Below are 15,240 nucleotides of genomic sequence, written 5' to 3'. Positions count from 1 at the left end.
TAAATAACAGATAAATACACACATGGAATTTTGATCAATAGCAATAAACAGACATACAAAATCTATAACAATTTTTATTTTAAAAGATATCTTTTCTATATTGATCGTCTATGTTTCGCCATGTTTAACTATTGCGCCAGATTTAATAAAGCCTGTGGCAAACATTCAAGTTTTCATGTACAAATTCAGAAACACAGTTCTCATGGATGCATAATGTACAAACTGACTCTAATTCATAACATGACTTCTAAAGGTGTCAGTAAATCTGGCTATTGCAAGAGTACTAAATATAAGTAACTATAAAGATTTTCTTGTTTACATTACCCAGTCCCACCGCATTGCAAAAATGCTTATGTCTATATATTATATGGTTAATATGTCATTTTCAGATCAATATACAGTATATACTGAAATGCAAAATAGTGTGGTTACAGTGATATATAGAAGTCATACAAATGAAAGGTATAGATCAAAATAGGCATGTCAAGTTCATGCATATAAATAAATCTAAAGCATTCAAAAAATAAGTATATTCGGCATGCGATCTTACATCAGGTGCAGTGACTTCATCTAGACGATCACACCTGAGATCATACAAAGTTCTAGAAAAAGGAGATTTGGCCTAAGGCGTGATATAATCTACAGTATCTATCATTCTGCTACAGAGCACAAGCCTGCCCTAACTATTAATGAGCATATACAGGGCTTTCCAAAGAGTAGTTGCAGAGTACTTCAGTAAATAAAGCAGTTGAAAAGTGATTGAATGGCTTTGCATGCTCGCTCTTCAACATTGCTCTAAAATAAATTCTTGCTAGTTGTCTGGAAAAAAGTGCAAATATATTAAACCAAAATCAGCTGGATCAGGGCCACATTTTAGAATAAGATAAAACGAATGCTTATAAAATAAACCAGACTTTAATATATTATGTCTAAATGAAAGCATCTGTCTCAAATGAACTGAATGAAAAAAAAAATTCTCTATAGATTTTGCATAGCATTTTAAAATCGTTCTTTCACATACGAATCAGCGTGTTTGCACTATAAAGCAAAATAAAAAGTCACATGCAAACTGGACATCAGCCATCATAAACTACAATGTACAATGACAGTAGGGTATAAAACGTGACACTAAACTGAAATAAACTAAAGAAATGTTTGGCTTTGATTTTGCCACACTGTAAAAAATTATTTGTTTTTTGTTAGTTCAACTTAAAAATGGTTGCCTTAAAATTTTAAGTTAATTCAACTTACAAATATTAGGTAACTTAATGAAATTCACGTTGAGTTGACTAATATTTTTAAGTTGAATTAACTCAAAATGTTAAGGCAGCAGGTACATTTTTTAAGTTGAACCAACATTTTTTTTACAGTGTAGGGTTGTCAAATGATTCATTGTGATTAATTGCATCCAGAATACAAGTTTGTGTTTACATAATATAAGTCTGTGTACTGTGCATATTACTTTTGTATTTATAAACAAACAGGTATACATATTTAGGAAATATTTATATGTATTTATTTCTATTTACCAATCAATATTATTATATAAATGTTTATATTTTATATATATTTAAAATATATATGTACATGTACTGTATCTGTATGTGTTTATAAATACAAAATTAATTAGTTATGTAAACACAAACTTTTATTCTGGATGCGATTAATCGTGATTAATCGTTTAACAGCCCTAGATTTTGGGCAGTTTTCTTCAAAATACAGACATTTTTTTTCTGTAAAATTCATCTTAGAACTCTGGCAAAAAGGGAAGTGAATCAGATTTCCCTGCATCACATGTGCATCATAACATTTCAATACGTTTCACCAAAACATCTTTATGGAGCCTAGTCTTTGATCAAGAGGTCAAAGTATGGCAAGGAATGGCTTTAATATGATATAGTGACAACATCTCAATCTCAATTATTCCATGCAGGAAAAGTAAGGCGTTGTATTCTGCTCAGCAAGCTCCAGAAAATAAAGGGGATGATGCAGCAGACATCAGGTGGGTAGTGTCCCGGCTTGAACTAAGTGCCACCAAAAATATTTTATTATAATCCCACCATCTTCAATAAAAAGTGCATTTGAATCAATACATGGAGTCTACGCAGTTCATATCTAAAGATCTCTGAGGATCGAAGCAGTATTTTTCTTGAACACGTAGAGCTTAATTCCACCTAAATTTTGAAATTGAGGGCTTTAAAAGTTTTCCCACTGGCTTCCAATGGTAACATTGCAGGTCTAGCTGATATTTTCACTAAGGCATACTTCGTACAATCTTCTCCTGGCATTGTGCTCTTTAGGGAGATCGTAAACTGAAGTGCAAAAAGTTTCAAACCGGCACTCAGTTCTCAGGAATGTAAAGGTGCTCTGCAGAAAAATAAATAACCGGTTTTGTCTACACTGTACAGAATGTCGACAAAGTTCTTCTGGTAAAAGACTTTGGATTTTCGCCACGGTTAAAGGGTATTCTTGCTCACATATCCAGGTTAAAAGCTCTCATGAGTAAATCCAGGTCTCCTATGTTGGCGGCCTGAAAAAGCTCAGGCTGGTCCAGCATGGACAGTGCTATTCGAAGGGCAGCCCAGATGTTTCCGGACATGACCTGATGCGAAAGCTGCCGACTCCTGCTCTTCCTCTGTAGACCGAGAGCTGTCAGAAAGTTACTCGCTGCCTCCCTGCCAAAAAAAGTTAAAACACTGTGTACTTTTACACATGAATGCACGCATCAGAGATTTTTACAGTTCATAGGGATAGTTCACCCCCCCAAAAATCTGTCTTTAATAAACCCTCATGTCATTCAAAACCAGTATATGACTCTTTCTTCTGTGGAACACAGATATTTCTAGAAATGTTTCAGTAGTTTTGTGTTCATACACTCAAGTCAATGGGGTTCAGTGTTGTTTGGCTACCACCGTTCTTCCAAATATCTTCTTTTGTGTTCTGCAAAAGTCATACAGGTTTGGAATAACATGAGGGTGAATAAATGATGATTCGCAAACCTGTGAGCCCCCATGTTAATGCAGCTGATGCCCATGTTGTAACGTGACCGAATGAAGCCGGGCTGGAGCTCCAGGGCTCTGGTATACGCCTCCACGGCCTCCTCACTGCGATCTCCATTAGCCAGCGTCGCCCCCAGCCGATTCCACAGCAGGTAGTCCTGTACACACCAAGGACGAAAAAAAACCTTCGGCTCAGCGTCACCGATCGAAATCATTATCGCTCTGTGCCTCCAAAATGATGGGGTTACATGCACCTTCGCCTAATACCTTTAAAGGAGTAGTTCACTATAAAATTAACATTTCATGATCAGTCATTTATCCACATGTCATACAAGCCGTCCGTGTGTTTATTTACAGAAGAAATAAACACACGGACGGCTTGTATGCCGTGGAAATGATCATGAAATTTTAATTTTATAGTGAACTACTCCTTTAAGATATGATCTGATCTCGCTTTTACGGATATCAATTTCACCTTTACGTTTACAGTGACACAAAACAAAGTTAGAATATCTAAGTTTCCAAGCACAGGAGGGGCCTGATGTGAGAGATTCACTTCAACACCGTCATTATATTTCATTGTATTCAAGCTCTGAGCCCCCCGGCAGGCAAGCGGACATTACCAAGTCAAGCAGATAGGGAAGAATTTCGATTGAGTGTAAATGCAGTCCACACAGGGGGACAGAACTCAGTTTAGCAAGCATCAATCCTCGACAAGCTGACCAGCGACGATCTGGAGTCGGCTAACGTAAATGAACTGTTTTTGGAGATACTTTGAAATGTCCCGACACCTTGATTTCATCGTCTCTCTCTGGCTTTGAGAGAATTTCTGTGCGATTCAGTTAGCGCTGAGTGCACCGAGCAGGGATTTACCTCAGGTCGCACTGACAGTGCTGCATTGAAGGCTTCCACTGCTTTGTTGAACTCCAAGCTGACGTTATATAGCACCCCCAATCCTGTCTGTAAGTCCGGATCGATAGCGTCCGAACTCTGCTGAGCAGCTTCCAAGTAGACTTCCTTCACCTCGGGCAGCAGGGAGCTGATGGGGAAGAGAACGGAACAAGAGAGAGCTCAGAGACTCAGAGGCTTTGCCCTTGAGGGATGTCCACACCGGCATTATCATCAAAATGTGTCTTTTATTGGGTAAGAAAATGAGATAAAGGCTCTCTAGAGAGAAGCGAACATTATTGGTGCTCATAAAGTTCTATTTAGAAAAGGCTGTAGCGCAAGTATATATTCCTCATGTTCCTGTTGGGAATCTGGTTTAAAATCATTTTGGAACAAGGTAGATAGATCCTCTGTTTCATTTCTTTTGAATCATATATATACTGTATATATATATATATATATATATATATATACTTTTCTAATAACTTTTCTTATAGCACATTTTTGTATGATTCATACAAAATCCCCTCCTCAATAAATGAGCTCACGTTGAGCTACCATGTTTAAAACACAACTACCACCTTAAAGGGATAGTTTACCCAATGATGAACTTCTTTCATCATTTAACCGCAAAAGAAGATATTTTGAAGAACGCTGATAACCAAACAACATTGGCCCCTATTGACTTCCATTGTATTGTCACGAAACCACAGACATTTCTCAAAATATCTACTTTTGTGTTCTACAGAAGAAAGCGTCACATAAAGGTTTTAAACAACATGAGGGTAAATAAATATCAACAGAATTTTTATTATTGGGTGAAATATCCCTTTAAGGTGGATTTTCTAGCATTTTTTGCATTCTGTCAAATCCATACCAGCCCATAGAGGAAGAGTGGGACAGTCTCCGTGAGCCAGGTGAGGCCTGCAGGTGTGTGCGGCTCTTCAGTAGATGCTTATATCTGGGGTTGTGTCTTATCCAGCCCAGCAGTGCCTCGCACGCCTCCTGCTTCATCCCTGTGTTGGTCAGGCTCACTGCCAGGGCCATGAGGGCCTGTAGGTTGTTGGGGTGGAGCTCCAGACACCTGCACACACACATGACAGGGAAGCATCTGAGGATCCGTTGCTTTTGATGGACACTAATTAGCTCACAGCCATCATGAGAGGCAGATGCTTCCTGATTGGTGCTGCTTTTAATTCATGCCCAAATACATGTGTCATTTTATGTGTCTGCATTGGGTCCATGTCTACATGTTTCACGAAACTATAATCAACGTGCTTACAACCCATGTTTCTTATTTTATGAGGGCAAGAAAAACGATGGAACAATGCATTTTGATGTAATGCAGTGCTCTTTAGCTGTTCCTGGCCAAGTAAGTTATGTCCAAGTTATTTTACTTCTGTATGCATCAAAAGTACATAATACTCTGCTCATGGGGAAAGCACTTTTTAAGTAGAAAGTTTTAGTTTAAAGTAGATTTATATAGTGAACAGTTTGTTGGGTTGGCTCTTAAAAGCATAACTTGGCGTCCACATCGATGGCCCTGCGGTTAGCACGCCGACATACAGTATAGTGCCAGTGTGCTTACGGCGACCCAAGTTTGATTCCTGTCTCGAGAGTCCTTTACCGATCACACTCCCCTATCTCTTACCAAGCATTCCTGTCAGCATGCTCCTGTCCTATCCCATTAAATACATAAAAATGAAAAAAAGGCATGACTTGGACAGTATTGACCACTTTGGCCCATTTCTGCAATATGTCAATGTTGCCGCCATATTGGACAGGGCAAGACTGCCCTATAAACACATACAAGCTTAGCAAACAGGGACGTTTTTCTAGATTAAAAGCACAATAATGTTTACATTTCTACGTTTACAACTGATTTTAAATGTATATGATCAATTTAGACTCTTAACAGTTAGACTTGGAAAATTGTGGCGACTTCCCTAATGTGAAATGGTGGAAGTGTTGACCTACGATTTAGTGGTCGATTCAGTGGTCGATTCAGCATCCATCTATGTTTATAGACGGTTTCATCGGACGCACGCGCCTGGCCCGAAGTTAACTTCCGGTCTGTGTTTGGTTATAATATAACAATTTATTTTAATTTGCATTAATATTTTGTTGTATGTTAATTGTATTCGATGAAATTAAAACTACTCAACAATAGGAAGTTAAGTTTGGGCCACATAATGTGTGTTTATGTTGTTGCCATTGAAACCGACTATAGTGAATGGCTTGGCACTGTGCACATTCTTATGGCGGTGTCAGCCAATCAGAGACCTTTGACACCAGGGCGATTAGTCATGTGGCATTTACTTCTCAGATGACTGACTCTAATGCTTCAATGCCCAGACCTCATATGACATTTCTCTTGGTTTTAAAGAACCCCTAAAGCCCAACAGAGTATGATTTGGAACATATGAACCAATCAAATTAGGGCTGCACGATTAATCATACTTTAATCGTGATAACGATTTATGCCACCCACGAGACATTAGTAATAACCGTGGTGATAATAATGGGTTAATGTGATAGAGAGCTCTGAAATAGGGTGTTGCAAAAGTTTAACAATGACAGATTATAATGTATATTAATTGGCTGTAAAGTGTAATGAAATGATGAAGTGCAAGAAAAAAGTTCTAAACTGACAGAATAACCGTGATGATTAAACGTGATAAAAAATGTTGAGCAAAATAATCGTGATTATTCTTTAACCCATTATCATGTAGCCCTACAATCACAGATGATACACTTTTGAAAAATGACAAGATTAAATATTATTGTGGACAATCTCATAATAAAATACATTCTAAAACCTCTTTTGCGATTATAATAATGCCGATTATAAAGATGCACAGTATGAATATACAGCCTCAAGTGTCACCAGTGATTAACAAACACAGATTGGAGTTTTCACCCCCTCAGTCGTTCCGAGGAAGTGGAACATTGTAAAAGATTATGGTTGGCTGTTCTATCAGAAAAGAATGTAATCTCCCAACGGCCCCTGTGCTTATGAAATGCAATTTTAATTGGATCACCGGGTTATTACAGCAGCTCTTTATCTCAAGCAGGAGAGGGCACAGCATAGAGCTTTGTCTCAATTGGTGTCACAGATAACCACATAGAGGTGTGTCTGATTCAAGGCCTGTGTGACATTCTTCTGCTTGAACTTCCACACTTTAGAGAACTCTGAAAAGGGCATTGTTGTCATTACCTATTCCAATTCAGTTCTGGAAACTGTTCTGGAAAAGTTCACTCTTAATCTTGTTTAAACGTAATCTCAAATTTATTTTAGTGCAAGCCGAATGAGCATCAGCATTGTTCATTTGGATAAATTCTCAGTCCAATCCTACTGTAAATGTGATGACTGCAGGACTCATGTGGGGATGCTTCCTTACCTCTGGAGGGAGACAATTGCTGCCTGCTCATTCTCATTCTCTGCCTGAGTGGTTCCCAGCACCAGCCAAGCCTGCCAAGAAAATAGGTATTGAACAATAAGCATTGGGGTTATCACCTCGACTCTGGTGAGAAGGGTCTATTGTGCAGGAGCAGCAGTGCTAACCTCGGGGAAATGACTGGCTCACCTGTGGCATTCACCTGAGACATTCAACACATTTTTTGTAAGGGCCTGAATGGATTTCTGTTGTCCTGAATGGATTTCTGTTGTCACTGTTTGGGTTTTGTTCTTGTTTATGAAACAGATTTGAAAATCCTGTATAGCAAAACATGAAGCCAGTACTTACGTTTTTAACTACGGTTTAAGACATTGCATTAAATGGACAGTTCACCCCAAAATAAAAATTCTGTTATCATTTATACACCCTCATGTCATTCATAACCTGCATATGACTTTTTTTTCTGTGGACACAAAAGAAGATATTTTGAGAAATGTGGTTTTGTGTCCACACAATGGAAGTCAATGGGGTCCAATGTTGTTTGGTTACCAACGTTCATCAAAACATCTTCTTTTGTGTTCTGCAGAAAAAAGACAGTCATACAGGTTTGGAATGGCACGAGGGTGAATAAACGATGAAAAATAATCTACATTTTTGGAACGAACAATCCCTTTTATGAAGCATCCGTAGGGATATGAACAACGGGTAAGACAAGTTATTAGGTGATAATCTTATTAACTTTCTGTAGGACAAGGCTGCTTTTAAAAACCATCCATGTGACATGACTACAGTTAATAAAATATGTTAACATGGCTGGCTGTGTCTGTGTTTTTGTCAGAATAAAAGAAACCTACTCCGTTTTAGGGCTGTTAATGATTTTCCATCAGTCACTGTCAAACGCTATGACAAAAAGAAAGCTCTCAGTGAAAATCAGTGAGAACGTGGAACCCCCGCCTTAGCTAATCATTCTATGATCTGTAAAATGTTCAGTGTGGGCAAGGACTCAACTAGCACTTATCGCTGTAGGTTGTGGGTATGAAGGATTTTGATTGGCAGAACATGTAGGTTACTGTTTTCAAGCTGTGCAGACTTTGATTTGATGAAAGTAGCCGAACCTGACTCGCTCACCTCTGAATCCTGAGGGTCCTGTAAGACGGCTGCTTCCAGAAGCAGTACAGCGTTAGGCAGATCTCCCTCTCTCGACTTCCGTAATCCCTCCTCAAACGCATTAGGCCAGTCTTTAAAAGGGTTATCTGTGTGGAAGTAGTATCCCTGAGGAAGAAAAAAAAAGAAATAATCAAATAATACTACAAATATCTGGTTGATGTATTTACAGTGGGGTCCAAATAAGACCCTTTAAAAGAAAAATATTGCATTTGCAATACTAGAACATTCTCAAATTCTGCCTGACTAACATACGTCAGGTTTTGGCACTAGACAAACATTCCAAATTCTAAGAAATTCTAAAAAAATCATACTTACTCTTCTACAAAGTTACACAATGTATTTTTTTTAAAAGTTCGCTTTAATTTGACTGTTTACTAATTATTATAAATGACAAAAATGCAAATGAATGAGAACACCACACAATCTCAGACTACAGGTACAGGCCCCAGACTTTAAGAAACCATTGTGTGTAGAGCCTTATACTGTATTTCAAAAAAACAAGGTGTTGTTTGTCCTGTACCTTTTCATACGGAGACACATTAGAAGGAATCTGTTGCTGATCATTCTCTGTTAGCCAATTCCGGCGGGCAAGCTCTTCCCACTCCGCCTGCATCTTGTCCCAAAACTCTGTGTCGGACTATGAGAGAAAAGCAGGACAGAGTCCAATAAAGAAGACATAAACTACACAGATGTAGCTCTAAAAAGAGTTTAAACCCATAACATCATCAAGTTTGGTAATCGCAGTCCTTGGTTCTCCGCAGGTGTGGAGCACTTAGAAATGTCTTGAATCAGTATCAACATGCCTGTGAACTCCCTGTGCTCGGCAATCTGAATAATGAATCACTGCGCATGAATATTGATGGCAAGAGAAGACTTACACAGTCATGCGAGCTAGTCATTCAACTCACAGCCGTCTAGGCCATTCGGAAATCTCGTTTAGACTTTGATTAATCAAAAGTGTTCCTCTCTCCAAGCATTAGGTAGTGAAGCGAGTACGATGAAACACTTGGAATTAATGCAGGAGTACAAGACGCTTTAAAATGATTTGAGAGGGCCCAAATACACAAAACAGATGTGCTGGTTTGCACATTTTACAGTGGAATAGTGCATGTTTTTCACAAAAATCCCACTTCACAAAACTTTAGCTTGAAAACTAACTAAAGTCGTTTTTGTAAATCACTGTTCTTTACATAATATCAACCTACATTTAAAGAACCTTGGTGTCTTCAATATTGACAGAGTAAAGCCATATTAAAAATATTCGTTTTAGCCGTGTCATATGACTCCCTTAAGAGATTTAAGAGAAGCATCCACATCACAACTTTAACATAACGATACAGAGGAATGATATAGTTGGGATCGTTTTAGGCGATTTTCCAGCTGATGAACAATAAAACTTTGACAACCAATCAAACTTCAATTAGAATTTAACACCAACTCTCTGAACATAAATGTAAAGCAACTCTATTAGGAAAGCGCAAAGCAACATCAGGTCATCTACATCTATCTTTGTGACAGTGAAACTGGAACGTGAGCTTAGAATACACAAAACATTATCAATCATACATTTTTTAACCAAGCAGTTCTTGGCCACCACTGACTACCATAGTAGGAAAAAATGCTTTATAAATGTCTTTCTTCTGTTGAACACAAAATAAAAAACGGAAACAGTTCTAGGGCACTTTTGACCACCATTGTAATTTTTCCTACTGTGGTAGTCAATGGTGGCCAAGAACTGTTTGGTTACAAGCTTTCTTCCAAACATTTTCCTCTGTGTTCATCAGAACAAAGAAATGAATACAGATCTGGAACAACTCGAGGGTGAGTAAATGATGACAGAATTTTTATATTTGGGTGTACTGTCCCTTTAAGACAGCCATCCACTCTCCAAAGCTTCTTCATCCCCTCACAGATTATATTTATGATGAGAATGTTGTGCAACTGAAAGTTGATGAGAAATTATTTTCTTCAATGACACATCTCTTATTGAGGAGATAAATGCCCCTCAGCGCTTTATGATGGCCAACAGCTTCACTAAGTGCCCAATTACAGTAATTGGTCCCCCCCAAACAATTCAGCACAGAGCCCATCCAATACATCAGAGGTTAAAGTTGAAGACTCATTATCTTTCAACCAGGGAAAGACTGCCTGACAGAACGTTTTAATGGCCAGAGGATCTGGGTTGACATCCTTCACTGCACATCTTCACTGAAGGCTTGAAAGACATTTTTCTGGATTTTTTAAGTTATCATAATTGTAAAATGTTCCTAAATTGAGTTCTCATTGAGTTCTCTCAATGGGAGTGGGTATGGGTGGGTGCCACCCAAAATGGTCATCTGCCCACCAAATAAATATATACTTTGTTTAATTTTACAGTAGAGTGACTTTTGTATTTTTTGAATAAATTCTTGGCATTTTAATAAATTGTTGCCATTCAAATGAATGCAGGAAGGTGTAAATGATGACAGAATTTGAATTTTGAAGGTGAATTACTCCTTTCAGTTCTCTTCTATTTTGTTGTAGCAAGAGTTAATAGTGTGGCATGTTGACACTTGGCTGGCAGAAACACAGACAGCTGCCTCCATTTGAGGGTTGACATCTGGAGCAGTGGCCAATTCATCATATGTCCTGAAACACTCTGGATGCTTTAATGCTACCCACATCTTTTTTAACAGTAGAAATGGTTAAATACAGTATTAAGTTGAAATGACTTATAAAGCCAGTTTGATTCTACTTAATGACATGTAAAGCCAATGTAATTTTACTTATAAATTTTTACTGCCTTATTTTTTACTATATATATAGTATAGTGATGCCACAGTATTCATGCACGTCTACTTGCATCCAGTACATTCTTGCGATGGAATATATGTCAGGAACACTGAAAAAGAACACAAATCCATGGGCGAAAATAATGAGAGCTATGAAATGCCCTAAAGCTCTACAGATACAGAAAAAGCATTCCTGAATGCCCTATGACATTATCTGTCATTCAAGACGGGCATCTTTCCTTCAGATTACTTTTACCTCAGCTGTACTGCTTTCCCCTTGGGACAGTGTGAGATAGAGCTCTATACTGTCTGTGCAATAAAGACTGAAATGTTGTCAGGAGATCAGCAGGCCATGACAGGGGCCTTAACAGGAGCACGGAAGGGGGTCAGTGCTCTTCAGTGCTTCTTCTCGTTTTAAACCAACAGACACATGAGCAAGGCCGTCCTGATCCACTGGGGTGAGAAAGTCTTTTCTAATTAGTTGCTGTTTTTGAAACAGATGCCCTTTGGTTCACAAGTCTCATACCTTTATTTCTATTTGGGCAGTACACAAAGCCTATAGTTCTTGTGGCTAAGAACTTTTGCTCTACTCCCCCCAGAGTTCACTTCCAACTGGAATTCATACGTTATCCATAAAGGAATTGTCTTACAAAATTCTGTCACCATTTACTCACCCTCTTGTCATTTCAAACCTGTATGACTTTCTTTCTTCCACAGAACACAAAAGGAGATATTTTGAAGAATGTTGTTAACTGGCACCCATTCACTTGCATTGGTTTTGTGTCCATACAATAGAAGTGAATGGGGTGTTTGGTTACCGACTTTCTTCAAAATATCTTCTTTTGTGTTCTGCGGAGGAAACAAAGTCAGAAAAGTTTAAATTGACTTGAATTGAGGGTGAGTAAACGATGACATCATTTTCATTTTTGGGTGAACTAGGTATTATTCTTCCCTCTAGTTGGTGTTAAATCCAAAGCTTTGTGTCAATGAATAAGGAAGAGTGTTAATGAGAGTTTATGGATCAATGCACAATATTTAAAATTTGACAGATAAGCATGGGTGATCAACAAAACCTTTTGATGGTTATTAACTAATGAGTTCACATGTCCATCTATCTAAGAATGATGTGGACATGTTAGATCGCTTACTGTCCATAATAATAGAAAACCAGGAAAAAAGATAACATTGGGGCGGTGGAGGGAAACTGTTATTCGAACTTTTCAATACAGAAAGATGTAACCTATTTATCTCTACTAAAAGGTTAACTTTTGAGCTTGGATGAGCCACCAAAATCTTAAAACCCACACATTTAAAGATTCAGAAGGTTGGTTTAACTACAGTTCGAGGCAGTCCATTTCGTCATATTTACTTATTAATGTCCACCATAATCACTTAATTCCTACAAAAAAAACATTTGAAAAAAAGTGTACATGTACTGCTGTTTCAGTAATGTTATATTTCTTAGAGAAAAAGGGGGTTTGTGTTGTTTGTGGTTGGGTTGGGTTGGGTTGAGTTGAGTTGAGTTGAGAACACATAAAAAAGAATTGACAAGCTGTCTATATAGTCTCCCCGATAAAACGAATTTCTGTCATTTTGCATCATAAAACATATGTTAGAAGATGGAAAGATTAAAGGATGAATTAATACACTGTTACACATTTAAAGCTTGTCTGATCATACTTTTCTGTGCTAAATAAATAATGCAAAAAAGGGTTTAAAAATATGATAAGTCTCAATAGGTCATAAGATTCCATCCAGACACCCGATATTTAAACATTCTGACTTTTAAAATCCATTGTAATTTGTCAATTCGTGTGTGGAAATTGCAGACAGGAGCTTTAAGCTCCTCTAAATCCCTTTTTAACACAACTGTGTGCTATCTTTGCCACTGAGCAAAGCAGAGCAAAGCCTATAGTCTGTTTTCACCTCTTTGCCTGTTTCTAAATAGCACATCATAATTTCAGCTGCATCCGGTTTCTTACATCTCAACATGATCCTCCCCCTAGACTGCTGGGCGCTAATGTATTTTCCGTTTTGCATCTTTATACACTGTTCCGCGAGACTAGCAATTTTTCAGTTCAATTTATTCTTCATTCCAGACATCAGCGAATGGAAATGAATGGAAACTAGCTTCAGTGTCCCAGACAGTTTTCTGAACAATCAAGGTGTTTGTTCAACCAGGGGCGCAGATGGGATTTTTTAACTGGGGGGGACCAAGCAATTTTGCATAATTTGGGCTTTAACTAGTGCTCAAGTAGTTACTTTGCGTAATTTGGGCTAATGGTTTGCACTAAAAAGCCATTGGAGGATTCTTATTTGAAATCATGGATAAACAATAATGAACAAAGGCCTGCCTGATCAACACTAGCAATGCATGATCAAACTGTTATTTGTCTAGTACAGTGTTTCCCAACCCTGGTCCTCGGGGCACACCTTCCAGAATGTTTTAGATCTCTCCCTATATAAAACACCTGATTCAACTAATCAATCAGGTGTTTCATATAGGGAGAGAACTAAAACATTCTGGAAGGTGTGCCTGCAGGGTTGGGAAACACTGGTCTAGTATGCCAATCACCCACCAAAACTTCATGCCTTCTGCAAAATATGTTTTATTTAAACACTTACACATAAATCAGTCAATTTACCTCAGTCAATTTATACAGTACATTGGGTTAGATTATACTGTTATGCCAGGACCCTAATTTAGTCTTGCAAGTCCAGATAAAACATTATTTCCTGACGATAAATTGTTTGATTTATCCAACCATTCTTTTTGTGTTAATTCGCTATTTGCCTCTGTCCACTCACCTAATTGCATAGTCATGCTCTCCAAGTTTTGCTGTGTTTGCTAAGTGCTTTAAAAATAAATAACAATACTAATCTGCCACATATGGGAAAAATCAACAGGCATAGGATACTTACATTGTTTAATTTAGGTGACTGTTTTTTGTCTCTTCATTGCCTTTATGTGGCGGTTATGAAGTTCATTTTTTTTCAGTCCAGAAAAATAACCAGCTCAGTCATAGACGATGGCATTTGATCACTATGGTTACCACTACTACAGGAACATTTGAGGCATCTAACAGCTACTCATAGGACCCCGGGGGAGGGGTCAGGAGTCGCAGGCTAGCAACAGCAAACAGAGAGCACAGAGAACGTAAACGTCGGGGGCAGCACCATCGTGTGTGTTTATTGACAGAACAGCGTGTAGAGAGAACGTGGGTACAAAGTTATGCTGACCGGTAGATTATTATTGTGCGTCAGCCCCGACCCGATTCTGAAGCAGTGACGGCAAAATAATTAAGGGAGCGGCGGGCCTGTCCACAACTAATTAGGCTAATGTACATAGCGGAAACCATGATTAATTCTTCGTTTTACCAATGTTTGTTGCCTTTCGTACTAGGGACAGTGAGGGAGACGGTTCGGGTCACTATGAATCTGAGGGTGTCACGTCCCCCCGTCCCTAGTGCCATCTCAGCGCCTGTGTTCAGCTAATAATCAGATTAAATATACACAGGTTCTTAGATGGTTTGGAGGAAGAAGGGCAGCTCTCAGCATGAAGGCCAGGGTTCGTGTAATGATCGAAACCCAAGGAGGATGTTATCGATTAATACTCTATTTGTTTCCATTGCAGGAATAAGAATCGCTACTTGTTTTGACCCCTTTCAATACCCGTTCCAAACTAGAAACTAGGAACAAAGTCATTGTAAGAAAGAAAAACTAAACAAAATACCCCTAATTTATTGAAATATGATATTAAAATTATTATTTTATTTGAAAAAATATATTTTATTAATTCATCAATTGATATTAGATTTTATTGATTTTATTAATAATTGAAAATTTATATTTTTCATTTCAATTAGCAAGATGTTATATTTTTTAATCAATTGATATTTGATTTTATTAATAAATTAGTTAATCTTTAAATTATAATCTAATTTTTAATTTGCAAGATATTAAATATATCTTTAATAGCTTTATATTATTAATTCATTTGTCTATTAAATTGGTTTT

General features: G+C 37.8%; 1 protein-coding gene across 4 annotated transcripts in view; it reads right to left on the bottom strand.

Moving 5' to 3' along the window:
- Positions 1-64: 64 nt before the first annotated feature.
- pex5la (peroxisomal biogenesis factor 5-like a) overlaps positions 65-15,240 on the bottom strand; it is an 89,978-nt gene continuing 74,802 nt past the window's right edge. For all 4 annotated transcript variants that reach the window (XM_057337133.1, XM_057337137.1, XM_057337135.1 and 1 more), the window contains 7 exons: positions 8,973-9,089; positions 8,414-8,557; positions 7,289-7,359; positions 4,765-4,971; positions 3,873-4,038; positions 3,000-3,157; positions 65-2,675 (listed from right to left, as the gene is read on the bottom strand). In XM_057337133.1, the coding sequence (XP_057193116.1) occupies positions 2,474-2,675; positions 3,000-3,157; positions 3,873-4,038; positions 4,765-4,971; positions 7,289-7,359; positions 8,414-8,557; positions 8,973-9,089 (1,065 nt within the window). In that variant the 3' untranslated portion in view covers positions 65-2,473. The remainder of the gene's footprint in view (positions 2,676-2,999; positions 3,158-3,872; positions 4,039-4,764; positions 4,972-7,288; positions 7,360-8,413; positions 8,558-8,972; positions 9,090-15,240) is intronic.

The sequence above is a fragment of the Triplophysa rosa genome, linkage group LG7 (genome assembly GCF_024868665.1).
Source record: "Triplophysa rosa linkage group LG7, Trosa_1v2, whole genome shotgun sequence".
Classification (NCBI taxonomy): Eukaryota; Metazoa; Chordata; class Actinopteri; order Cypriniformes; family Nemacheilidae; genus Triplophysa; species Triplophysa rosa.
Note: the sequence above shows the minus strand (reverse complement) of the source record. Positions and strands in the feature narration are given on the sequence as shown.